This window comes from Microcaecilia unicolor, chromosome 2 (assembly GCF_901765095.1).
Source record: "Microcaecilia unicolor chromosome 2, aMicUni1.1, whole genome shotgun sequence".
Classification (NCBI taxonomy): Eukaryota; Metazoa; Chordata; class Amphibia; order Gymnophiona; family Siphonopidae; genus Microcaecilia; species Microcaecilia unicolor.
In genome coordinates, this window is record NC_044032.1 from 366090833 (window position 1) to 366118078 (window position 27246).

The window sequence follows — 27246 nt, forward strand, 5'->3', positions numbered from 1 at the left end:
AACACCTGCTACAGGTATGTATCATTCGCTTTCTCCGAGGACAAGCAGGCTGCTTGTTCTCACGACTGGGGAATCCCTAGCTCTCAGGCTCACTCAAAACAAGAACCCAGGTCAATTTAACCTCGCAACAGCGAGGGCATAACAGAAATTGACCTACGAAGAACAGCTAACAGAGTGCAGCCTGACCAGAATAAATTCGAGTCCTGGAGGGTGGAGTTGGATTCAAACCCCAAACAGATTCTGCAGCACCGACTGTCGCGTCGGGTATCCTGCTGTAGGCAGTAATGAGATGTGAATGTGTGGACAGATGACCACGTCGCAGCTTTGCAAATCTCTTCAATAGTGGCTGACTTCAAGTGGGCTACCGACGCTGCCATGGCTCTAACACTATGAGCCGTGACATGACCCTCAAGAGTCAGCCCAGCCTGGGCGTAAGTGAAGGAAATGCAATCTGCTAGCCAATTGGAGATGGTGCGTTTCCCGACAGCGACCCCTTTCCTATTGGGGTCAAAAGAAATAAACAATTGGGCGGACTGTCTGTGGGGCTGTGTCCGCTCCAGATAGAAGGCCAAAGCTCGCTTGCAGTCCAATGTGTGCAACTGACGTTCAGCAGGGCGGGTATGCGGTCTGGGAAAGAATGTTGGCAAGACAATTGACTGGTTAAGATGGAACTCCGACACCACCTTCGGCAGAAACATGGGGTGAGTGCGGAGTACTACCCTATTATGATGAAATTTTGTATAAGGAGCATGAGCTACCAGGGCTTGAAGCTCACTGACTCTACGAGCTGAAGTAACTGCCACTAAGAAAATGACCTTCCAGGTCAAGTACTTCAGATGGCAAGAATTCAGTGGCTCAAAAGGAGGTTTCATCAGCTGGGTGAGGAAGACGTTCAGATCCCATGACACTGCAGGAGGCTTGACAGGGGGCCTTGACAAAAGCAAGCCTCTCATAAATCGGACGACTAAAGGCTCTCCAGAGATGGCTTTACCCTCTACACGATGATAAGCACTAATCGCACTAAGGTGATTCCTTACTGAGTTGGTCTTGAGACCAGACTCTGATAAGTGCAGAAGGTATTCAAGCAGGTTCTGTGTAGGACAAGAACGAGGTTCTAGGGCCTTGCTCTCACACCAGACGACAAACCTCCTCCACTTAAAAAAGTAACTCTTTTTAGTGGAATCCTTTCTAGAGGCAAGCAAGACACGGGAGACACCCTCAGACAGACCCAACGAAGCAAAATCTACGCCCTCAACATCCAGGCCGTTAGTGCCAGAGACTGAAGGTTGGGGTGCAGAAGCGCTCCGTCGTTCTGCGAAATGAGAGTCGGAAAACACTCCAATCTCCACGGTTCTTCGGAGGACAACTCCAGAAGTAGAGGGAACCAGATCTGACGGGGCCAAAAGGGCGCTATCAGAATCATGGTGCCGTGGTCTTGCTTGAGCTTCAATAAGGTCTTCCCCACCAAAGGTATGGGAAGATAAGCATACAGGAGGCCGGTCCCCCAATGGAGGAGAAAGGCATCCGACGCTAGTCTGCCGCGGGCCTGTAGTCTGGAACAGAACAGAGGCAGCTTGTGGTTGGTCTGAGAGGCGAAAAGGTCCACCGAGGGAGTGCCCCACTCTTGGAAGATCTTGCGTACCACTCTGGAATGGAGCGACCACTCGTGCGGTTGCATGACTCTGCTCAGTCTGTCGGCCAGACTGTTGATTACGCCTGCCAGGTATGTGGCTTGGAGAAGCATGCCGAACTGGCAAGCCCAACGCCACATCCCAACGGCTTCCTGACACGGGGCGAGATCCGGTGCCCCCCTGCTTGTTGATGTAATACATTGCAACCTGATTGTCTGTCCGAATTTGGATGATTTGGTAGGACAGCCGATCTCTGAAGGCCTTCAGCGCGTTCCAGACCGCTCGGAGCTCCAGGAGGTTGATCTGAAGATCCTGTTCCTGGAGGAACCACAATCCCTGAGTGTGGAGCCCATCGACATGAGCCCCCCACCCCAGGCGAGATGCATCCGTCGTCAGCACTTTCGTGGGCTGCGGAATTTGGAATGGACGTCCCAGGGTCAAATTTGTCCGAATGGTCCACCAGTGCAGTGAATTGCGGCAACTGATGGAGAGGCGGATGACATCTTCTAGATTCCCGGTGGCTTGACACCACTGGGAAGCTAGGGTCCATTGAGCAGGTCTCATGTGAAGGCGAGCCATGGGAATCACATGAACTGTGGAGGCCATGTGACCCAGGAGTCTCAACATGTGCCGAGCCGTGACCTGCTGAGACGCTCTGGTCTGGGAAGCAAGGGACAGAAGGTTCTGCACCCTTGCTTCGGGAAGAAAGGCCTGAGCCGTCTGAGAATTCAGCAGCGCTCCTATGAATTCCAGAGATTGGACTGGCTGGAGATGGGACTTCGGGTAATTTAGCACAAACCCCAGCAGCTCCAGAAGGTAGATAGTGCACTGCATGGACCGAAGGGCTCCTGCCTCTGAGGTGTTCTTGACCAGCCAATCGTCGAGGTACGGGAACACGTGCACTTCCAGCTTGCGCAAGTACGCCGCCACCACCACGAGGCACTTTGTGAACACTCGTGGTGCAGAGGCGAGCCCAAAGGGCAGCACACAGTACTGAAAGTGCCGTGTTCCCAAACGGAATCTGAGATACTGTCTGTGAGCTGGCAGTATCGGGATGTGAGTGTATGCGTCCTTTAAATCCAGGGAACATAGCCAATCGTCTTTCTGAATCATTGGTAGAAGGGTGCCCAAGGAAAGCATCCTGAACTTCTCTTTGACCAGGTATTTGTTCAGGCCTCTCAGGTCTACAATGGGGCGCATCCCCCCTGTTTTCTTTTCCACAAGGAAGTACCTGGAATAGAATCCCTGCCCTTCCTGCCCGGGTGGCACGGGCTCGACCGCATTGGCGCTGAGAAGGGCGGAGAGTTCCTCTGCAAGTACCTGCTTGTGATGGGAGCTGAAGGATTGGGCTCCCGGAGGACAATTTGGTTGAGTGGAGGCCAAATTCAGGGCGTATCCGCACCGCACTATTTGGAGAATCCACTGGTCGGAGGTTATTAGAGGCCACCTTTGGTGAAAAACTTTCAACCTCCCCCCGACTGGCAGTTCGTCCGGTACGGACACTTTGATGGCGGCTACGTTCCCATGGATCCAGTCAAAAACCCGTCCCCGGTTTTTGCTGTGGAGGCGCAGGGGGCTGCTTAGGCGCACGCTGTTGACGGGAACGAGCGCGCTGGGACTGTCCCTGTGCCTGATGAGGCCTTCGGGCTGGCTGGGTGTATCTACGCTTGCTGTAGGCGTAGGGCGCAGCCTGCCGGACCCGGGAAAAACGTCCACCTGCAGAGGTGGATGCTGAAGGCGCCTGGTGGGAGAGCTTGTCGAGAGCGGTTTCCCGCTGGTGTAGTTGGTCCACCAACTGCTCGACCTTCTCGCCGAAAATATTATCCCCCCCGCAAGGGACATCAGCCAGCCGCTGCTGGGTGCGGTTGTCCAGGTCAGAGGCACGCAGCCATGAGAGTCTGCGCATCACTATACCTTGGGCCGCAGCTCGAGATGCCACATCACAGGTTTCATAGATACCCCTGGACAGGAACTTTCTGCACGCCTTCAGCTGCCTGACCACCTCCTGAAAAGGCCTGTATTGCTCCGGGGGGAGCTTGTCGACCAGGTCCGCCAGTTGCTTCACATTATTCCGCATGTGTATGCTCGTGTAGAGCTGGTAGGATTGGATGCGGGTCACGAGCATTGAAGATTGGTAGGCCTTCCTCCCAAACGAGTCCAGAGTGCGAGACTCCCGCCCCGGGGGCGCCGAAGCGGTATCCCTCGAATTCCGTGCTCTCTTGAGAGCAGAGTCCACGACCGCCGAGTCATGAGGCAATTGTGGCCGCATTAACTCTGGGTCTGAGTGGATCCTGTATTGGGACTCTGCTTTCTTGGGGATGGTGGGATTAGATAAAGGTCTCAACCAGTTCCAAAGCACTGTCTCTTTGAGGACATTGTGCAACGGTACCGTGGAGGACTCTCTAGGTGGTGATGGATAGTCGAGGACCTCGAGCATCTCGGCCCTCGGCTCATCCACAGAGACCATGGGAAAGGGAATGCAGATAGACATATCCCTAACAAAGGAGGCAAAGGAGAGGCTCTCAGGTGGCGAGAGCTTCCTCTCCGGTGAAGGAGTGGGGTCGGAGGGAAGGCCCACAGACTCCTCTGAGGAGAAATATCTGGGGTCCTCCTCCTCCCCCCACGAGGCCTCTTCCTCGGTGTCGGACATGAGCTCCTGTAGCTCAGACCTCAACCGGGCCCGGCTCGACTTCGAGGCACCGAGTCCTCGGTGGTGGCGTCGAGCGGTGGACTCCCACGCCGGTGGGGATGAAGCTCCCTCCATCGACGTCGACGGGGACTCCACCTGCGTGGCGGTCGAGACTGGCGACGCAAGCGACGTCGGAGGCCTCGGCACCGGGATAGAGCACGCTGGCGCCTCCATCAACGGCGCCGGCACAGTCTGGCGCATCAGCCCTTCCAGGATCCCCGGAAGGATGGCTCAGAGGCACTTGTCAAGGCCCGCTGTCGGGAAAGGCGAGGGGGCCGGTGAAGGTGCCGGTGCCAGAATCTGCTCGGGTCCAGGAGACGGCACCGAAGTGCCCGTGCCCTGATGTAGCGATACCTCGACCACCGAGGGGGACCGCTCCTCCCGGCGCTGCCGCTTCCTCGGCGTCGAGTCATCTCTGGAGCCAGAGCTGGTAGCCACCTGCGCCGTGGGCGACCGATGATGGTGCTTTTTAGCTTTCTTCCGGTGCCCATCATCGGCACTCGGTGGTATTGAAGAGGAGGAGGTAGATCCCCCCCGGCCTCGAGGGATCGGGTCCGACAGGGTTCGGTCCCGATGGCCCTGGGTAGAAGGAGTGACCGGGGCCAATAGCCCGCGCGGCCGCTCACCCTGCCATCTCCGGAGGACCTGCGGGCCAACGGAACCTGTGCTCCTGGGGTCGGTGCCGTCGGCGCCGATTTCGTCGACATTGGTACCGGTACCGAAGACCCGGCCGTCGACACCGATGCCGTCGACGGGCCGGCGCAAGTTCCAAAAAGACGGTCCCGAAGAACTTGCCTCGCCACCTGTGTCCGTTTCCGTAAACCGAGACACAAGGTGCACGTCTTGGTATTATGCTCCGGCCCGAGGCACTGGAGGCACCAAGCGTAAGTATCGGTCTGCGAGATCTGCCGGACGCACCGACCACACTTCTTAAATCCACTCGGGACCTTCGAGGACATCGACGGAAAAATCGCGTCGGCGAAGTCAAAGTCGTCGATGGTGGCGGTAAAAAGCATACCTCGAATAAGAAAACGACCGCGCGGCCACAAGGCCGCAACGAGGCGCCCCACGCTAAACGACGAGGGGAGACAAACAAAGTTTAGTTTTTTTTTTTCAAAAAAGAAAACGGAACAAGAGAAATCAAATGAAGAAGAAAAAAAAACTCGCGACTAAAACACGATCCGGTTTCCGGGGCTGACAGAGAGACGAACGCGGCTCTCTCCAGCGCGGAAAAGAAAAGTGAGCGGGAACGGTCGCACATGGGCGGGAAGATGGCCGCGCATGCGCAGTGGGCGTGCCCTGCGTGCCCGCAAAGTTTTATTCCGGTTGGTGGGGGCTGCCGTGGACGTCAACCCAGTTGTGAGAACAAGCAGCCCCCCTTGATATGCCAGGACACCAACTGAGCACCCTAGGTCAGTGCGGTGGACTTCAGAAAAAGCTCCCACATGCATAGTTCCCTTACCACGGGTGCTGAGCTCCCAACCCCCTCCCCCAAAACCCACTACCCACAAATGTACACTACCCATAGCTCTTACGGGTGAAGGGGGCACCTACATGTGGGTACAGTGGGTTTTGGAGGCTTCCCATTTACCAGCACAAGTGTTACAGGTGGGGGGGGGGGGGGGGGGGGAAGGGCCTGGGGCCACCTGGCTGAAGTGCACTGCGGTACCCACTAAAAGTGCTCCAGGAACCTGCATACTCGCAGGCCTCTAGGACTTGTTGCTGCTATATAACATTGGCACACCAGTTGACACCTGAAGACTAATCTCTCCGAAAACGTCCTTTATTGGAATAACCGCCTTTACTCACAGTTAACTGCAGATCAGAGGTTGTGCCCCACTGGCAACGAGTCTCCCTGGTACTGAGATGAGCAGTAGGTCAGAGCTGGCAGAATGCTGTACAATGCCCTCTTTCAGCCACATTCAAGGGAAGAACTAAGTTCTCTAAGGTGGCTAACACAGGAAAGGGAACTAAAACTGGCTTACAAAAATGGCCACTACCACATGGACTACAACAGGAAACACAACAGGACACACTCTGACCCAGTAGGCAAGGGGAAAAGCACCATGGGAGAAGAGCCTACCAACTACCAACATCGTGAGACTGTAACACAAGCTAATGAAATCACGGAGCCCAATACCCTACACCCACCACAATGTAATGCTGATGTGACCCTGTACTGCACCTGAGAGCCACATCTGACCCAGGGAAAGGCTGTGATAGGATCAAACACATTCTGCTGTCATGGAGGTGGGTATGGCATTTGAGGCTGGCATACAGGGTGGAAAAAAAGTTTGTAAAGTGGGGTTTTTTTTGGTGGGAGGGGGTTAGTGACCACTGGGGGAGTCCGGGGAGGTCATCCCCGATTCCCTCCAGTGGTCATCTGGGCAGTTGGGGCACTTTTTTGGGACTTGTTCGTGAAAAAAAAAGGGTCCAAAAAAAGTGACCCAAAATCGCAGTAAAAACGCCTTTTTTTATCGATTATCTGCTAAAGACGCCCATCTCTCCTCGGCTGATAACCACGCCCCAGTTCCGCCTCCACCACACCTCCGACAAGCCCCCGTCAACTTTATTCGTTTCCGCGACGGAGTGCAGTTGGAAACGCCCAAAATCGGCTTTCGATTATACCGATTTGGGCGCCTTTGCGAGATAAACGTCTATCTCCCGATTTAGATCGCACTATAGGCGTTTTTCTCTTTCAAAAATAAGCAGGAGTGTCTCCCAGTCTCACAAGGTCCTCTTGTAATTTTTCACAATCCTTTTGCGATTTAACAACTTTGAATAAGTTTGTGTAGTCAGCAAATTTAATTACCTCCCTAATGTCTCCCATCTCTAGATCATTTATAAATATGTTAAAAAGCAGCAGTCTCAGCACAGACCCCTGGGGAACCCCACTATCTACCCTTCTCCATTGAGAATACCAACTATTTAACCCTACTCTGTTTTCTTTTAACTGTTTTTTAAATTAATAGAACACTACCTCATAAAAGACTCCAGAGGAAATTAGAGAGTCATGGGATAGGAGGTACTTTGTCAAATGCCTTTTGAAAATCTATAAACACAATATCGACCAGCTCACCTTTTCCCACGTTTGTTCACCCTTCAAAGAAACGCAGTAGATTGGTGAGGCAAGATTTCCCTTCACTAAATCCATGTTGGCTTTGTCTCAATCCATGCTTTTTAATATGCTCTGTAATTTTGTTCTTTATAGTAGTCTATCATTTTGCCCGGCACCGACATCAGGCTCACCGGTTTATTATTTCCTAGATCACCTCTGGAACCTTTTTTTTTTTTTTTTTTTTTTAATTGGCGTTACATTGGCCACCCTCCAATCTTCCGGTACCATGCTCGACATTGACCAATCTCCAATCTTCCGGTACCATGCTCGATTTTAAAGATAAATTACATATTACTAACAATAGTTCTGCAAGTTAATTTTTCAATTCTATCAGAACTCTGGGATAAATACCATCCAGTCCAGGCGATTTGCTACTCTTTAATTTGTCAAATTGCACCATTACATCTTCCCGGTTTATACAGATTTCATTCAGTTTCTCTGACTTGTCAGCTTTGAATACCATTTCTAGCACTGGTATCACTCCCAAATCTTCATCAGTGAAGACCGAAGCAAAAAAATTAATTTAATCTCTCTGCTATAGCTTTTTCTTCTGAGTGCCCCTTTTACACCTCGGTCATCTAGTGGTCCAACTGATGGATTCTTGCATATAAATATGCCTATATCTACATGAGCTCCTCATCCCAGGTTGGATGCATCCATCACTGCCTTTTGTGGAGGGACAGATTGGAGTGGAATTCCCTAAATCAAACTAGACCCAATCATCCACCACAAGCAAGACTCCCACGGAGGAGTGATGTTAATGTCCACTTGATTCCTGGTGGGGAGACATGGGTGTCATGTGGGTGAAGGCCATGTGGCCTAGCAAACTAAACATCTGCCAAGCTGTGACATGCTGACTCTGCCAAACCTGGCCTACAATGCTGATGAGAGCATCTGCATGCTGGTCTGGTAAAAAGGACTGGCCTTGAACTGTGTCTAGCAGGGCTCCAATGAACTCCAATCCTTGGATGGGAAACAAAGGACTTTGGGTAATCTATAATGAAATCTTGAATGTAATCTAATCAGATGAGAAAACAAAATACAAAAAAAACCCCAACAGATAAAGGGCAGTACCCTCAGTGCTAAATGCTCTCAACAGAGCTCACAGATCAAACCTGGGGCTACAGACAACAAATCTTTGGTTCAACCACCCCCATGGGAAACTAAGGCAGAAGCCAAAATCATTTTCAAAAGAGCTGTGGAAGTAGAAAAACATGGGACTATACAGAAGAAATCCTAGGATATCAAGGAAGCTGAGAGGCTCTGGTGGATCTGTTGGAAGGATGTAATCATTAGAAACAGGAACGGATTTGCAGAATGGAGAAGGGCAGATACTGTCCTTTATAGAGAAAAGGGCAATGAAAATGATAAAGGGGTTGGGACAACTTCCCCTATGAGGAAAGGCTAAATAGCTAGGACTCTTCAGCTTGGAGAAGAGACAGCTGAAGGGAGGTTTATAAAATACTGAGTGGAATGGAACAGGTAGATGTGAATTGCTTGCTTACTGTTTCCAAAAATACTAGGACTAGGAGGGCACCCAAAGAAGCTACTAAGTAGTAAATTTAAAATGAATAGGAGAAAATATGCCTTCACTCAACAAGTAGTTAAACTGTGGAATTCGTTGCCAGAGACTGTGGTAGAAGCAGTTATCTTAATAGGGTTTAAAAAAGGTTTGGATAATTTCCTAAAAGAAAAGTCCATAAGTCATTATTAAGATGGAATTGGGAAATCCACTGCATATTCTAGGATAAACAGCATAAAATCTGTTTTGCTGTTCTCGGATTTTGATGGGTACTTGTGACCTGGATTGACCACTGCTGGCAACAGGATACAGGGCTTAATGGACCTTCAGTCTGCCCCAATATGGCAATGCTTATGTTCTTGTGAGATGGTGATGACTGTAGTTTTCCCACTACCAATTTAGTTTCTTCTCAAGGAAAGGTCACCAATTCAGCATGTTCCTTAATCCAAATAACCATTTGCCATGTCAAATTAAATCTGACTATGCAAAGAATTAGACCAATGACAAATCATTTATACAAACGACGATTACATTTTGCACAGTCACAACTGGCTCATTTTCAATATTCCTTTATCAGCTATTTTGCTATACAACACCATAACTTCTTGATTTGGTAGATCAAATTTAATTACATCATATATGGCACTATGCCAATTCTGTAATGTTGCCCATTCATCTGAAAGATACCATGTTGGTATGAGGTATTAGTAGAAACCTTCCTTCTACTACTACTACTACTACTACTATTTAGCATTTCTATAGCGCTACAAGGCGTATGCAGCGCTGCACAAACAGACGAAAGACAGTCCCTGCTCAAAGAGCTTACAATCTAATAGACAAAAAATAAAGTAAGCAAATCAAATCAACTGATGTGTACAAGGAGGAGAGGAGGGTAGGTGGAGGCGAGTGGTTACAAGTGGTTACGAGTCAAAAGCAATGTTAAAGAGGTGGGCTTTCAGTCTAGATTTAAAGGTGGCTAAGGATGGGGCAAGACGTAGGGGCTCAGGAAGTTTATTCCAGGCGCAGGGTGCAGCGAGACAGAAGGCGCGAAGTCTGGAGTTGGCAGTAGTGGAGAAGGGAACAGATAAGAAGGATTTATCCATGGAGCGGAGTGCACGGGAAGGGGTGTAGGGAAGGAAAAGTGTGGAGAGATACTGGGGAGCAGCAGAGTGAGTACATTTATAGATTAGCAGAAGTAGTTTGCACAGGATGCGAAAACGGATAGGGAGCCAGTGAAGTGACTTGAGGAGAGGGGTAGTATGAGTAAAGCGACCCTGGCGGAAGACGAGATGGGCAGCAGAGTTTTGAACTGATTGGAGAGGGGAGAGGTGACTAAGTGGGAGGCCAGCAAGAAGCAGATTGCAGTAGTCTAAACGAGAGGTGACAAGGGTGTGGATGAGGGTTTTGGTAGAGCTCGAAAAGAAAGGGGCGGATTTTACGGATGTTGTAAAGAAAGAAACGACAGGTCTTGGCGATCTGCTGGATATGAGCAGAGAAGGAGAGAGAAGAGTCAAAGATGACCTCAAGGTTTCGAGCTGAGGAGACTGGGAGAACGAGAGAGCCATCAACAGAACTAGAAAACGGAAGGAGAGGGGAGGTGGGTTTGGGGGGGAAAATGAGAAGCTCAGTTTTGGTCATGTTTAATTTCAGTTGGCATTGAGACATCCAGACAAGCACGCTGAAACTTTGGTTTGGATGCAAGGTGAGATATCAGGGGTAGAAAGGTAGATTTGGGAGTCATCAGCATAGAGATGGTAGGAAAAGCCATGGGATGAGATTAATGAACCAAGGGAAGAAGTGTAGATAGAAAAGAGGAGGGGACCAAGAACAGAACCCTGAGGTACGCCGACAGGCAGAGAGATAGAAGTAGAAGAGGATCCACCAGCGTGAACACTGAAGGTGCGGAGGGAGAGGTAGGAAGAGAACCAGGAAAGGACAGAGCCCTGGAATCCAAGTGAGGACAGGGTATCGAGGAGTATGCTGTGATCGACAGTGTCAAAAGCAGTGGAAAGATCAAGAAGAATGAGGATGGAATAGAGACCTCTGGATTTAGCCAGTAATAGGTCATTGGAGACTTTAGTAAGCGCAGTTTTGGATGAGTGGAGAGGGCGAAAACCAGATTGTAGTGGGTCATGAATAGCATGTGAGGAGACAAAATCAAGGCAGCAGTGGTGAACAGCACGCTCAAGTAATTTGGAGAGAAAAGGGAGGAGGGAGACGGGTCGGTAATTAGAGGGACAAGTAGGGTCGAGTGAAGGCTTCTTAAGGAGAGGTGTGACCACAGCATGTTTAAAGGCAGTAGGGACAGTTGCAGTGGAAAGTGAGAGGTTGAGAATGTGACAGATAAAAGGAATAAGAGCAGGTAAGATGGCATTAAGAAGGTGGGTGGGAATGGGATCAGAGGAACAGGTGGTACATTTTGAGAAAGAAAGGAGAAGTGTAGTTTCTTCTATAGTAACTTCAGGAAAGGAGGAAAAGGAATGAGGGGAAGGAGAGAGAGGGGAACGGACTAGTGGAGGGAGAGGTGGCGAGGTAGAGAATTCAAGGTTTATCTTTTGAACCTTGTCGTGAAAGAATTCAGCAAGGGTCTGAGGAGATAATGAAGGGGGAGTTGGGGGAGGGAGCACCTTGAGAGGAGTTCAATGTGGTGAAGAGAAGTCGAGGGTTAGAGCCAAGAGAGTTGGTCAGTTGGATATAATAATCCTGTTTGGCACGTGAAAGAGCAGATTGGCAGGAGGTCAGCATGAACTTAAAGTGTAAGAAATCAGCAAGGGCTCGACATGTCCGCCAGAGGCGTTCGGCGGAGCGGGTACAGGAACGTAGGTAGCGGATATTAGAAGTCAGCCAAGGTTGGGGTTTTGTACGCCTTATAGGGCGGGTCATCAAAGGTGCAAGAGTGTCTAAGGCAGAGGATAGAGTATTGTTGTAAGAAGAAACAGCCTCGTTGACAGACGTGGATGGTGCCATAGTAGAGAGGAGGTTTGAAACATGGGAGGATAGAGATGAAGGGTCAATATCGTGAAGATTCCTAGATAAATTAGATAAGATAGGACGGGACTGGGAGGGAGGAGATTTAAGTGTAAAAGTTATAAGATGGTGATCAGAGAGGGGAAGATCAGAGGCAAGGAAACTAGAGGGTGAACAGTTGGAGGAGAAGGTGAGATCAAGACAGTGACCATTTTGATGAGCGGGGGAGGTGGAGCATAGTTGGAGATTAAAGGAGGATGTTAAAGCGAGTAACTTTGAAATATAAGAGTTGGAAGAATCATTAGCAGGAATATTAAAGTCACCAAGGATGAGAGAGGGGGGAGGAAGGATCATGGAAGAAGGCAAGCCAGGCATCAAAGTCACTAAGAAAGGATGAAAGGGACTTATCAGGGGGACGATAAATGACCGCTATTCGAAGAGGCAGAAGAGAGAAAAGGTGGATAGAGTGGACTTCAAAGGAGGAAAAACAGTGAGATTGAGGTGGAAGAAGGGGTTGAAATCTGGAGGAGGGAGAGAGAAGTAGTCCAACACCGCTCCTGCGACCAGCAGGGCAAGGAGTATGTGAAAAAAGATAACCGCCATGGCAGAGGGCTGAGACTGAAGCAGAGTCATCAGGGCAGAGCCAGGTTTCTGTTATGGCGAGCAGATGGAGGTGACGCGAGATAAAGAGGTCCTGGATATAGGGGAGTTTGTTACAGATAGAGCAGGCATTCCATAGGGTGCAAGAGAAGGGCAGAGAAGAGGAGGGGAGTAGAGGAATAGAGATGAGGTTAGAGAGGTCGTGGTGAGATCTGTAGAGTTGGGATAATAGTTGGTGAGGAGGGCCAGGATTGGGATTGATGTCACCGGCTGAGAGTAAGAGAAGGAGTAAAAGAGAGCGGAGGAGAGTAGGAGAGGTGTGGCCGCTAAGGCGTCAAAGGTGAGAGGTATTTAGGTGGAATGGGGAAGGCAAAATGGAGGGAAGAAAGAGACGGAGATTAAAAGCCAAGAGGGAGGAAGAAGGTGAGGTGATGAAGTCGATGGATGGGCAGTGAGTTCCTGTAGTGGAGAGAGGTAGGGGGTGAGGGAAAAGATTAGGAAGGGACAGGGCTAGGAAGAGAATGTGAATAGGGGCCATAAACGACTGAGGTTCTTTAGTAACTGGGAAGAAGATTAGATGGCACCTAGAGCGGAGGCCCTGAGTGGATCGAAGTGGACCTGGGTGTCACCCCGGAGAAGGCTGTAAGGATATGCAGATGAGCTGCAAGTCCTCCACAGCACCTGAAAGGCAGCCGGTGGTAGAGCTGGGCACCTCTCAGCTGAGGAAAGGCTTACCAGGGGTTAGGCCGAAGCCAGCATTCCTCCCCCTGAGGGTCGCCTGATCCTAGTCAAAAAGCACCTGGAAACTCTGTGCACTTGGAGCGAGGGCCCTGGGAAGATCGGGGTGCACCTGGAGTCACCCCGGATACAGCTGTGAGGAAATGCAGAAGGGCTGCAAGTCCTCCACAGCACCTGGTGGGAGCGCTGGGCACCTAGAGCGGAGGCCCTGAGTGGATCGGAGTGGACCTGGGTGTCACCCCGGAGAAGGCTGTAAGGATATGCAGATGAGCTGCAAGTCCTCCACAGCACCTGAAAGGCAGTATTAAGTATAGTGTGCACGTACTGCATGGAAGGCCATGAGAAAATAAGTAAAGGCATGCATTCACATAGGTTAATCCCTCCTTTGAAGGCTTTTCCTCTCACATACATGCAGGGTTACAGTTCGAATACAAATGTTTTCAAGTTGCATAAATGAGTTGGTGATCAGTTTTTGCCAGTGGGAGAACTAGAACTTGCATCCAAAACTGCAGTTAGAGGGCTGTATTTATATTCCTTGCATTTGGTGCCTAGATTCTTGTGTTACTCTGATCTGACTACATAGGACATGACTACATCATGTCTTCCAGAAGATTTAGCTTTCTGTAATAAGTGATTATTTTTACATCTTCAGAAAATATCCCTGCATTCAAGGAGGAAGAAGAGGTGCCAAAGCTTCATATCACCAGGAAGAATCATGGAAGAGGAGAAGCAAATAGAAAGTGCCCAAAACTGTAGTGAGGTATGTGTTAGCAATGTAATAGCTGGTAGTGTTTATGAAGACCGACAGCAAGACTTATGTTTAGTTTGTTACAGTGCAATAAATAGACTGAAGTCTATTGTGTCCTGCAAAACTTCTGTACCACCACATTGAATAGGTAACTGTGGAACAAATTAGTTTGCATCCTTAACTCCATTCACCTATCCACTGGTAAGCAATATACATAGTAGGAAGGCTCATTTTTGTTTTGAATCAAGCCAAATATTTACCATTTATAAACCAATGTAGAATTTCAAATACTTCTGCAACTTACATGGAAGGAAACCATGTTAGCTTTGATTTAGGAATTATCAGCAAATTGTCATAATTCATTAACTAAGTTGTATACATTTATGATTAGTAGAATTCACAAAAAAAATGGATGGGAGGGTTAGAAAAAGCAGTTCAGAAGCAGGACAAGTAAAAGTAATCTGAAAATGATGACTAATTTCTTTAACAAAATGTATTCAATAGCTGCAGTTTGCCTTTATGTGGTGGTCTGCTAATTTAACAAACCATAATATTAAACAATTAGACTTCCTGAACCTCTCATTTAAAGGGCATAGCAATGTGTACTTTGCTACTGCAAACACACACCATGGTACCTATATGTTTAAAGACATGGCTTAAGCTACCCAAAAATGGTGAGCAGGCAAGAGAGCAAAACCTATCACCCATTTAATTGGGTAAATAGAATACAGCAAAGGTCTCTCTTGACAAGTCTGCATCTGTTTAACACCTACCAATTCAGTACCCTAATTTGCCTTTACCATGTAAATTAGAAGATACTTGTTAACATAAAAAATGGTAATCTACTGGGTATACACTTGCATTAATACATTTTTACAGTATATTCCTAAAATCCAAATTTCTATGATTTATGCTGTGAAGAAATCTTACAAATTCATTTTTTGTGCCCACAATTTTCTCCTGCTGAAACTGGAACTGTTCTCTGATGCATCTTGGTTCATTGAGTGTTTATTCCCATGTTTCTATTCATTTCAAGTTTGAGTATAATCTATCCAGCTTCTTTCTGTTAGGTGTCATATGATCTGGATGCCCTTTTACTCAGAGCCTGGAATACTGTCTATAGCAGTGTTTCCCAAGTCCGGCCCTGGAGTACTCCTTGTCAGTCAGGTTTTCAGGATCTCCAAAAAGAATATGCATGAAATATTTGCATATAATGAAGGCAGTGTATGCAAATCAAGTTCATGCATATTCACTGTGGAGATCCTGAAAACCTGACTGGCAAGGGGTACTCTTGGGTCTATAGCATCATCTGCCTCTGTGATCAGAAGCTGGGTTTGAGCATCAAGCCTAGTGCTTTCCTGCCTGGCAATAAGCTGCATGGCCCCTGGGTCAGGCTGAGCCAGACAATATTTTTTTAATATAAAGATCTAATTATGTCCCTGCCTGTTAGAAATACAGTGGGGGAAATAAGTATTTGATCCCTTGCTGATTTTGTAAGTTTGCCCACTGACAAAGACATGAGCAGCCCATAATTGAAGGGTAGGTTATTGGTAACAGTGAGAGATAGCACATCACAAATTAAATCTGGAAAATCACATTGTGGAAAGTATATGAATTTATCTGCATTCTGCAGAGGGAAATAAGTATTTAATCCCTCTGGCAAACAAGACCTAATACTTGGTGGCAAAACCCTTGTTGGCAAGCACAGCGGTCAGACGTCTTCTGTAGTTGATGATGAGGTTTGCACACATGTCAGGAGGAATTTTGGTCCACTCCTCTTTGCAGATCATCTCTAAATCATTAAGAGTTCTGGGCTGTCGCTTGGCAACTCGCAGCTTCAGCTCCCTCCATAAGTTTTCAATGGGATTAAGGTCTGGTGACTGGCTAGGCCACTCCATGACCCTAATGTGCTTCTTCCTGAGCCACTCCTTTGTTGCCTTGGCTGTATGTTTTGGGTCATTGTCGTGCTGGAAGACCCATTTTTAAGGCCCTGGCGGAGGGAAGGAGGTTGTCACTCAGAATTGTACGGTACATGGCCCCATCCATTCTCCCATTGATGCGGTGAAGTAGTCCTGTGCCCTTAGCAGAGAAACACCCCCAAAACATAACATTTCCACCTCCATGCTTGACAGTGGGGACGGTGTTCTTTGGGTCATAGGCAGCATTTCTCTTCCTCCAAACACGGCGAGTTGAGTTCATGCCAAAGAGCTCAATTTTTGTCTCATCTGACCACAGCACCTTCTCCCAATCACTCTCGGCATCATCCAGGTGTTCACTGGCAAACTTCAGACGGGCCGTCACATGTGCCTTCCGGAGCAGGGGGACCTTGCGGGCACTGCAGGATTGCAATCCGTTATGTCGTAATGTGTTACCAATGGTTTTCGTGGTGACAGTGGTCCCAGCTGCCTTGAGATCATTGACAAGTTCCCCCCTTGTAGTTGTAGGCTGATTTCTAACCTTCCTCATGATCAAGGATACCCCACGAGGTGAGATTTTGCGTGGAGCCCCAGATCTTTGTCGATTGACAGTCATTTTGTACTTCTTCCATTTTCTTACTATGGCACCAACAGTTGTCTCCTTCTCGCCCAGCGTCTTACTGATGGTTTTGTAGCCCATTCCAGCCTTGTGCAGGTGTATGATCTTGTCCCTGACATCCTTAGACAGCTCCTTGCTCTTGGCCATTTTGTAGAGGTTAGAGTCTGACTGATTCACTGAGTCTGTGGACAGGTGTCTTTCATACAGGTGACCATTGCAGACAGCTGTCTGTCATGCAGGTAACGAGTTGATTTGGAGCATCTACCTGGTCTGTAGGGGCCAGATCTCTTACTGGTTGGTGGGGGATCAAATACTTATTTCCCTCTGCAGAATGCAAATAAATTCATATACTTTCCACAATGTGATTTTCCGGATTTAATTTGTGATGTGCTATCTCTCACTGTTACCAATAACCTACCCTTCAATTATGGGCTGCTCATGTCTTTGTCAGTGGGCAAACTTACAAAATCAGCAAGGGATCAAATACTTATTTCCCCCACTGTAAGTGCCTTCTGGAGGCTTTAATATACACTTCCAATTGCTGGATAACAGTTGATCAGCTTTTATGCTGAACTGTGAATTGAAACTAGGGCCATAACAGATTTCCTTTAGTCTAGGTCTAGGATCAGATTCATTTATATACCATGTTTATCCTGAAAGTCTGATTTGTGGGTTAAAAGGAGAGATTCTTGAAGATCCAACAAACTACAGCTGTAGTGCAGATGTGAACATAAACCACATACAGCAAATCAGTTTAGCTGAACTGTTGAAATATCCAGATATTGCTCAGATATCCTGAAAAAGGTTTACTGGGGACCTGACAAGTGAATTTGAAAGCTACTGATCTAGAGGTATTATCTTCCACTATCTGTTCTACAAAAAGTCATATCTTAAATCACCAGCTATCAAATCCTTTGCTTATTTCTCACAGAAAGGCATTCAGGTTTACTGAATTTTATGTAATAAAGGCAAAATGCAATCATCAATTTTTTTTTTTTAAATCTGCATCTATTATATCCAGACGATTTGTTGCATTACCACTGCAAACTCCAATACCTTGCAATGAGTGGAGCTTATGGGTATGCCCACATTTGAGGCTACAAGTACGGTTAGCGCACACATTACTTCAATGCAAAATCCACTGTGAAGAAAAAAAACATGAACACATGGAAAGTTTAAAGAGTGAAAATTATAGGAAGGAAAACCATATGCCATGCATGTATCAAGAAGGTGAAAAACAAATGATGGAAGGTGCCACAGCATCTTGAATTAGGAGGGAAAGGTACTACAGATCTAAACCAGGTGGCATGGATGAACTTGTTTTTGGCACTGGAGTACTGGCTTTCCATACAGTAATATGGAACAAAGTATACATATATATGCATTTAAATTTAACCAGGAAAAAGCAATAAAGCCACTGGTTTCAAAACTTTGCCTCACCCAAAAGTTTTCTTCATTACACTCATGCCACTAGAGCCAGATCTGGGCAGCAGAAAGATGAACAGGCTGGAATACCCTGACCGCAGTCACATGACAAAGCATACCTTGCAGTGTGTGGTACTGACAGGAAGTCCAACATTGGAAGCTATCACAACTGTGAACGCCGAAGCCAATTCAATAGTGAACCCACTGCGGGAAGCATAAGAAAATACTTCACAGTCACTCTCTGCATCCATTTTCAACAAAACCATGCAGCATACCAAGTTCTTACCCGGCTACTCTTCAAATATTTGCTGCTTAGAAATTGTGAATAAAACAAAGTTACTCACCTGTAGCAGATGTTCTCCAAGGACCGCAGGATGAATATTTGTACTCTTGGGAGACATCACTGACAGAGCCCAGCACAAAGACGCTCCCGTAGAGTTACCATATGGCTCCAGAAAAAGGAGGACAGATTGAGCCAGTCTGGGTTTTACTTCCATTGCTTTCAATGGAAGCAAAACCCAGACTGGATCAATGTGTCCTCCTTTATCTGGAGCCATATGGTAGCCCTATGCTCACCCAGCTTTCTTTTCCAGAAATGGGACCAGGTCAGTCTACTGCAAAATCTGACAGAATTACTCCAAGGGGCGGTGGGCAGGGCATAAGAATATTTATCCTGCTGTCCTCGGAGAACACCTATTACATGTAACTGCTTTCTCCGATGACAAGCAGGATAAATATTCTTGGCATAGGGAATCCCTAGCTACCAGACTGTCCAAATAACACAAATATTTATATATCACCAACCATTGCCTCTGGATGGTTCACAAAAAAAAAAAAAAAAAAAAAACAGTTGGCAAAAGTTAGAAATCCAGTAGTTCAAAAATACAAAACACGAAATTCATAAATACATCAGAATTCAGCAACCAAAAGTACAGAAGCAAAAGAAAGTAATCTTAATTAAAATGAATTTTAAAAAAAACTACAATTTTAATCGTTTCTGGAAATGAAAATAAGTTGCAAATCTAAATTCAGTAGGCAAAGAATTTCATAATAGGACAGCCACATGAGAAAACAGCTTCTTACAAGAAGAACCAAACGAACAAAGAAGGAACAGACAATTTATTCTTACTTAGGAATCTGCATGGACCTCAACCTGACCAAAGAAAAACTAAAAAAAACCCAAGTACTCAGAACGAAGCCCATATAAAAATTTTAAAGACCAAACAAAATCTTAAAATTAATCCTAGCTGTTGCTAGAAGCCAAAGCAGGGACTTAGTACAACTCATGCTGCAGTGTTCTGCAATACTTGGCTCCTATAAATTGATTTTTTAGGAAATTCCAGATAAAATGCATTACAATAATCAACGCTGGAAAAAATTAATGCATGAACTTTTTTGTAAATCAAGAGAAAAATAAGAATGAAGTTAGTGTAACATAGAACGTTAAAAAAACCCCAACAACAACAACAACAACAACAACAAAAACCAACAAGGTAAGTCACCTTTGGTGTTGTGGCAAGAGGTGAAAAGATCAACCAAGGGGATGCCCCACTCTTGAAACATTTTTGGGGAACAGCCATGTTCAGGGACCACTCGGGTGGCTCAGTCTGTCAGTTCTCTGCCAGGCAAGTGGTCCTGAGAACCATCCCCTGACAGATGGCCCATTGCTACATTCTGACTTGCTCCTGATAAAGGAAATATAGAGCCCTGTACTTCCCTGCTTGTTGAAAGTTCATAGTCACTTGGTTGTGTGTCTGAATTAAGATAATTTGGCTTGCTAGCCAAACTCAGAAAGCTTTTAGAGTGTTGCAGATAGCTCTTAGCTCGAGGAGATTGATTTTATGTCACCTCTACTGAGTTGATCATGGACCCTGGATGTGAAACTCATCTACATGAGCACCCCCCCTATCCTAGGTTGGATACATCAGTGTGTCTTTGTGGTGTTAAGGAATTTGAAATGGAAATCCCTTGCCCAAATTGCTTTAAATTAGCCAAGACAAAGCACATCTGAAGGAAGGTGTGAGTGATGACATCCCTAAGGTCCCTTGGTCTGAGACCACTGGAAAGACAGTCAATTGAACTGTCCTCAAATTGAGGCATACCATGGGTGTGACATACCATGGGTGCGACATGCCCTGTGGAGACAGTGTGGATTAGCAAACTTAACGTTTGCCAAGTTGATACCTGCCGACTCTGTTGAGCCTTGTGGGTTATACAGGCGAGAGCCTCTATTCATTGGATCGGGAGGAATGAGTTAGTTTGAGTTGTATTAGGAGGGCTCCTATAAATTCTAATTGCTGGAACGGGTTGAGGTGGGACTTGGGGTAACTGATGAGCCCTAGTAGCTCTAGCACCCAAAACATTCTGCGCATCGATTCCTGTGCTGCTTCCTCTGATGTGCTCTTGACCAGCACATCATCTACACAGGGGAAACACATACAACCCTAGTCTGCACAGTGATGCTGTGACTACTGCTACATGCTTTGTGAACACCTTGGGTGCTGATACAAGGCCAAATGGCAGTACACAGTATTTCCTGTAATTGGGATGTTTGTGTGTGGGTGTATGCATCCTTTTAAGTCCAGAGAGCATAGCCACTCTTGTTCTTGAATCATGGGAAGTAGGGTGCCCAGGAAAACAATCCTGAACTTTTGCTTTGCCAGATATTAGTTCAGGGTCCTTAGCTCTAGTTGGGATGCTACAATTAAAATTGTAGTTTTTTTTTTTTTTTAATTCATTCTAGTTGGGATGAAATACCCCCTATTTTCTTGGAACCAGGAAATACTTGGAAAAAAAACCCTTGCCCTCTTTCCCCTGGTGGAACATATTTGACTGCAATTGGAAGTAAAAGGGAAGAAAATTCCTTTGGGGGACCCCCCCCCCCAAAAAAAAAAAAAAAAAAAAACCACCACCACCCACAAGCTGAGGGGGAGATACTGGCACATTATCTTCACTGCTCTGGGGAAAAACAGAGTGACCTGGTCCTGTATGACAACGGGCGGGAACACACATGCAGGATGAGGCGCTTCCAAACGCTTACAGAGAAGAACGCTGGGGGAGATATTCTCCATGCCAGGATCAGTAGGTAATGTCACCCAATAGTAATTTAGGGACCTGTTTACTAAGCCGCACTATAGGCATGCTAGCGTTGTTAGTGCGAGCAAACGCTAGACACACCCATATGAATATATGGGTGTCTAGTGTTTAGCACGCACTAAGAACACTAGCACTCCTTAGTAAACAAGCCCTTAGTAAAATACAGTAACATAGTATATGATGGAAAATTTAGACCCACATTCTTCATCCTGCTTGTCCTCAGGGAAATTATAAATTCAAAAATGAAAATTAAATATCATGCACAAGTTGAAGTCAGCAATCTCAAACCCACATACAAGCTTCCACTACACTAAGTCATGCTTTTTAGTAATGGAGGCTGACTACAGCAGTCTAGTAATTTAAAATACACTACAAGATGAAAGACAGTTGTAGCTCTCCTAGAAGATCAGGAATCAGGTGTTAATTAATGAGCTATAAACAGTACAGTTAAGACATTTCAATGTTGTTGGGTACATGAAGGGGCAAAATCAGAAGCAAAGGGGCAGATACTCAGATGGCTATTTTGTTCATATCTTTAGTCTTAATCTCATTTAAATGAAGAACACCACACATCTTGTTAAGACTGCTATATGGCCCACCTGTTAACTGAGCAACTTTGGCCAGCAAGAGTTGATCAGTCCTGGTCTGCCAAAGATTAAACACATTGGAAATGCCCCTGTTGCTGCCTTTAATACAGCTAAAATTCTGACCATTTGTTTGGGGGAGGCGGGTGGAACTTAGGTCAGAAGATGATAAAATTTCAAAATGAACAGCTTGTCTAGATAACTCAAACTCTTTGAACCCTGACCTCCAAGCTACCTACCACCACCGCCTGCCCCAAAGATTCCCCAACAAATAAAAATCACTAATGCAGTGTATGACACTTCTATTTATTGAAAAGCAAAGCACTATTTAAAAGCAAGAATGGTAGCACACAAAACACTACTAGACAACCTAAAAGTGATCTCAAGCTTGATTGTGCATTGTATCTCACCTGGATGGTGTGATTGGTGTCAGATCTTTACCCATTGTCTGGATAACTCTTCTTCCCCAGACCCAAAGACCTGCACAGATCCCAATACCGCCATAAAAGAGCAACCAGACAGGTGTAGGTGCTTCCTGCATGACACCACCTTGTTGATAGATCAACCAGAGGGCTACCAAAGGACCAATTGCATTGCTGAGTAAACAAATACAAATATACACTTAAAAAGCAGTCTAAACTTGCCATTTACCAGTCACATTATTGGACTGCATTATCAGATTGCTAATATACTGCCATGATGTACTACAGGCACTGCTGTTTCAGTAATAATACCATGATTAACGAATTTGCCTATTCTCTTCTCATTTCCACTATTCATGATGTATTGTAAGCCACATTGAGCCTGCAAAGAGGTGGGATAATGTGGGATACAAATGCAACAAATAAATAAATATATTGACATTTTTGATCTGTTTATTTCAACAAATGGTGATCCAAGAATAGTTCAAATATGGCAAAAGCCATATAATTCAAGATAAAGTTTCTCTGTTTAAATCTCTTTCAAGGTTACTAATATCCCTCCCCTAGAGAAAGGGCTGCAAAAGCTTAACATTTCTTATCCATATTTAAAGCACATACAATGATGAAGGTGGGAGCAGTCAAGGCTCAAACCTTCATTGCATAAGCTCAGATTACCTACAACAGTTTGGTATTTTTTTCTGTTCAAAGAATGGGGGGGGGGGGAGAGGGCCATTTTAACAAGATTTTGGCCATCACTTCAACTGCATTTCAGAGTACAGCAATGTAGTCCAACAGGTCTAAGACAAAATACTGACTGCAATCAATTTGAATTCTCACACATACCTGACATCATTTCCACCATGAGCAAAGGAGCCAAAGCAAGCTGTCAGAATCTGCAGAAAGTGAAAGAGCAGATGAACCTGAGACCGATCCTTCTCTTCCTTCTCTTCTTCCATGGAATCATCTGGAGGTGCGTTAGGATCAGCCAACTCTGATGTTGGTTTCATCTCAACACCGCCCTCCTCTGCTTCAATCTCTGCCTCCGCAACAGCATTACAGTAACTAGAGTAGCTATCATAACGAATCCTTTTTTTAGAATAAGATACAGAGTCACCTACTAGTTTTTCACTATCTTCTGATGTGGACGTATCCAGTACTTTGAAGGATGAATGTACTGGCATCCCACAAATAGCAGCAGTATAGCAAGTGTAGCTATTGTTACGCCGTAGCACTCTGTAGTTGTTCTCAAGTGAGGGTCTGTCATCATTCACTCTATCAAAGTGTACTTTGTGAAATAAGTCTTTATACAACCCAGAGTCTTTGTGCACAGTATGATAAACATGACCATCGCTCCTCATATGGCCATCAGAGTAAGAGGTACCATTGGAAATGGGAGATTTCGTGGTACCATTTGTCATGGAAAAAGCCCTTCCTGGAAAAGATAAAAAAAAAAAAGGACATAAAATTGTAGTACAGTAGCAGTTATAAGCTATATGAAGTTTACTCAGCTAGTTTATTTTTTTTTTTATTTTTCTTACATTTGTACCCCGCGCTTTCCCACTCATAGCAGGTTCAATGCGGCTTACATATTATATACAGGTACTTATTTGTACCTGGGGCAATGGAGGGTTAAGTGACTTGCCCAGAGTCACAAGGAGCTGCCTGTGCCTGCAGTGGGAATCAAACCCAGTTCCCTAGGACCAAAGTCCACCACTCTAACCACTAGGCCACTCCTAGTTGAGTAAGCAATGAACCAAAGAATTCAGCTCTCAACTAGCCTGCCCTTTTTTTAAGCAAGCATTAGGTAAAGTGGGAAAACAGGTCTGAATGCATAAATTCATTACATTTCACATCTCCACTATATTTCTATTTTGTCAGCATGTTTAAGTGGAACATCTTTCTGTAACCTGGACATACCATACATGGACATCCATCTCTGGCCCCTCCCTAGTCTCACCAATACCCCTTTGCCATATGGACATACAGTAGTTTTAGATGTCTATATTCGGTTTCATAAAAACACTGGGTGTCCTTGCAATATGATGTCTAAATGCCATTTTTCAGATGTTTAAAATACAAACAGCTTCTAAAACAAGCATCACAGTCTCTCAATCACCATATACAAAAAGACTACAGATAATACCTGCACTATACTAGCTTCCACATTAGGAGCCTCAGACAAATCACCATATTGTAATTTCTAAAATGGCAGAAATTAGATTCAGCTTCTGATGAATTTGAAAAGAAAAAAAAAACCAATGCATGGCCAAAAGATTCATATGAGTAAACATACACACAAGGGACATGCAAAGGCCTGATCAGCACAAAAAGTTACAAAAACAGTAATCCAGGATTTTCTGTACTCTTCGATTCTCATACTGCAACAGGATATTCAGAAGACAATTTTAGAGGGACATGACTGCTTTAAAGATAAAGCTCACTTTTGCACACAAGTAAAAGAAAGTAAAGTGGTACCATCAGCACTCCCAGAATTTCAACACCAAACAGGGGCACTTCAAATGCAGCCATGCAGTTTGTCCATATGTTGTCTCAATATCCTCATTCACACATTAAGATTTAACATTATTCTGATTCTACAAGTAATATCATTTATGCCATTCAGTGCCCTTACCCAGTATTATATATGGGCAAAACAGAGGAAGATCAAGAATCTTTCAACATATGTGCTACATTAGTAGGTACACACTGCCACTGCACTTATTATCCAATGAATAACTACTGGACACACTGAACATCTGACATTTTCTTGTAAACAAGATCATTAATCCCCATCTACAGATGACAACACTGATATGCTTCTCCACCGGGAGAAAAATTCATTTTCACTCTATACAGCTCATGGTTTAAATCTAGAAGCAGATTGCTTCATGATGAAGTGGTCCCCCTTTTTTCTTTTTAGTTTTGTTCTTTCCCTCCTCTCCTCTTTCCATTCCTTCTTCCCTTTTTCCTCTTCCTTCCTCTCCTTTCCCTTCCCCCTTCTTTCTCATGTCTTCCCTTCTTCCCCACATATTTTTATGACCTAAGGAGATGTTTTTGTTCTTATGTAGATATAATTTATAAATGCATTAAGACCTTTCAAAAAAAGATTGCATTATAATTTTATATATGAATTAACAGATTCCTTGATATATAAAGAGACATGTCTATTCAAACATATATCTTTACGCATGACCCTAGAGAGATTCTCTAGGTTTCCTTACTATAGAAATAGCCTCATATTGATATATTGTTGAAAAGCCTGAAAGAACTTCTCCCTTCCCTTTCCCCTTCCTCCCCTTTCTCACCATCAGATACGATTCAAAAAGTTTTGAAAATACATTTTCATAAGTCTAGTACCATGAAAAGGCAACAGAGTATGTGCAGTGCTTTCAGTTTCCAAGTTTTTATTTTAAATTTTACCCATTTTCTTTACAATACATTTTTATAAAAATTTGTAAAATGGGCAGTCTTACATTTAACCTTAATGTTTGTATATGAATAAAGTTCAGGTAGCATGGGAAAATATGCACAGCATTTTCATTGTTCTTATACAAGTCGTACCAACGCTAGCTGTTTGTGCAAAACTATATTTTGTTAAGTACTTCCCTTTTCAAGAATGTGATATTTACTACAGGGTCCTTTTACCAAGATGCGGTAAATGTTTGTGGCCTTAGTGCACCCTTATATAAGTTTTTCCCTACATGCTAAGGCCATTTTTACTGCAGCCAGAAAATAGCCATGCGCTATAAGTGTTAAGTCTCTCTCTAGTAGTCACTATACATATGGCTTCCTATTTTCAAAAACAAGATATTTAAACAGACACATTACTCCTACAAAATACACTTATGTCCTAGTAAAGATCTTAACAGCAATAAAGCAGTTCCTTTTTATGCTACATGGAACTCAATAGATGCCTTATTATAATACAGTAAAATATTAGAAAAATCCTGTAAGGGAAATTCTATAAATTGGCACCTCAGTCTAGGCACTCAGCACAAATTCTATAATGGCATCTTGGCATCACTTTATTGGCCCCTATGGCTATGAGTTTCATCTTGTTGGGCAGATTGGATGGACCATGTAGGTCTACCTGATGTCATCAACTATATACTATGGAGCTTATTTTCAGGAGAATATCAGCTTCATAATACCATAATGGACATCCATATGCTTGAAACATCCAAATCCTGATTTTGCAAAGGGAGAAAAGGGATGTCCAACACTACAGTACATCGGGGGGGGGGGGGGGGGGGGGGGGGGGGGGGGGGGGGGGGAAGGGAGAGTTGGGCAGACTAGGGAGAGCCCAGCAGTATAGTAAAAAGCTCAAGGTGGGAGTGTCACAAAATACCTAGCCACCCGGCCTGGGGTTACCCCGCAGCCACTTTGAGGGTCTATCCCCAGGACAGCTCGGGTCTGCCTGCATCTGCCACTTGTACTAGACAGTAGCACCCTCCTCCCACGACTTGGTCGCAATGTCTGATGGAGTGGAGGACTGGCCTAGTGGTCAGAGCACCGGTCTTGAAATCCAGAGATGGCCGGCTCAAATCCCACTGCCGCTTCTTGTGATCTTGGGCAAGTCACTTAACCCTCCATTGCCTCAGGTACAAACCTAGATTGTGAGCCCTCCTGGGACAGAGAAATATCCAGAGCACCTGAATGTAACTCACCTAGAGCTACTAATGAAAAAAGGTGTAAGCAAAATCTAAATAATAAATAAACAAACCGTCTCTGGGTGAGTCTCCCGCTCTCAAATTATCACCTGTGATTTCTAGGTTACTGGGGGCCACACTACCAGTGCTTCCACTGTTTCCAGAAAGCATTCACACACAACACAAACCATCAGGATTCTTTATCAGTCCAACCAAGCAGGGCAAACAAATATGTTTATTCTCATAAAAATATTGGAACGGTGGTCAGAAAACGTGCAATCAGCAAACAGTAACCAGTAACTGAAAAATGGATTAGAAAACTAAATATTTGTTTACTTCCTAAAAAAATACCTGGGGAGATCAGGACATATAGCTGCTCACCAGTTAAACATAACTGTTTTACAGGGCTTCAGCAAAGAGCTCTCTCTCTCTCTCTTCTCCCGGGCTGGGGAAAAAACCCCAGTACAATCCAAATGAAAAAAAGCTCCCGGCCAACGTTTAAAAGTATACTGCAGACTGCTT

General features: G+C 45.4%; 1 protein-coding gene across 3 annotated transcripts in view; it reads right to left on the minus strand.

Annotated features, from left to right (window-relative positions):
• Positions 1–27246, minus strand: part of SLC20A2 (solute carrier family 20 member 2) — a 192639-nt gene that overhangs the window by 14608 nt on the left and 150785 nt on the right. For all 3 annotated transcript variants that reach the window (XM_030194536.1, XM_030194534.1, XM_030194535.1), the window contains exons 8-10: positions 22919–23507; positions 22064–22249; positions 18093–18177 (exon numbers count right to left, since the gene is read on the minus strand). In XM_030194536.1, the coding sequence (XP_030050396.1) occupies positions 18093–18177; positions 22064–22249; positions 22919–23507 (860 nt within the window). The remainder of the gene's footprint in view (positions 1–18092; positions 18178–22063; positions 22250–22918; positions 23508–27246) is intronic.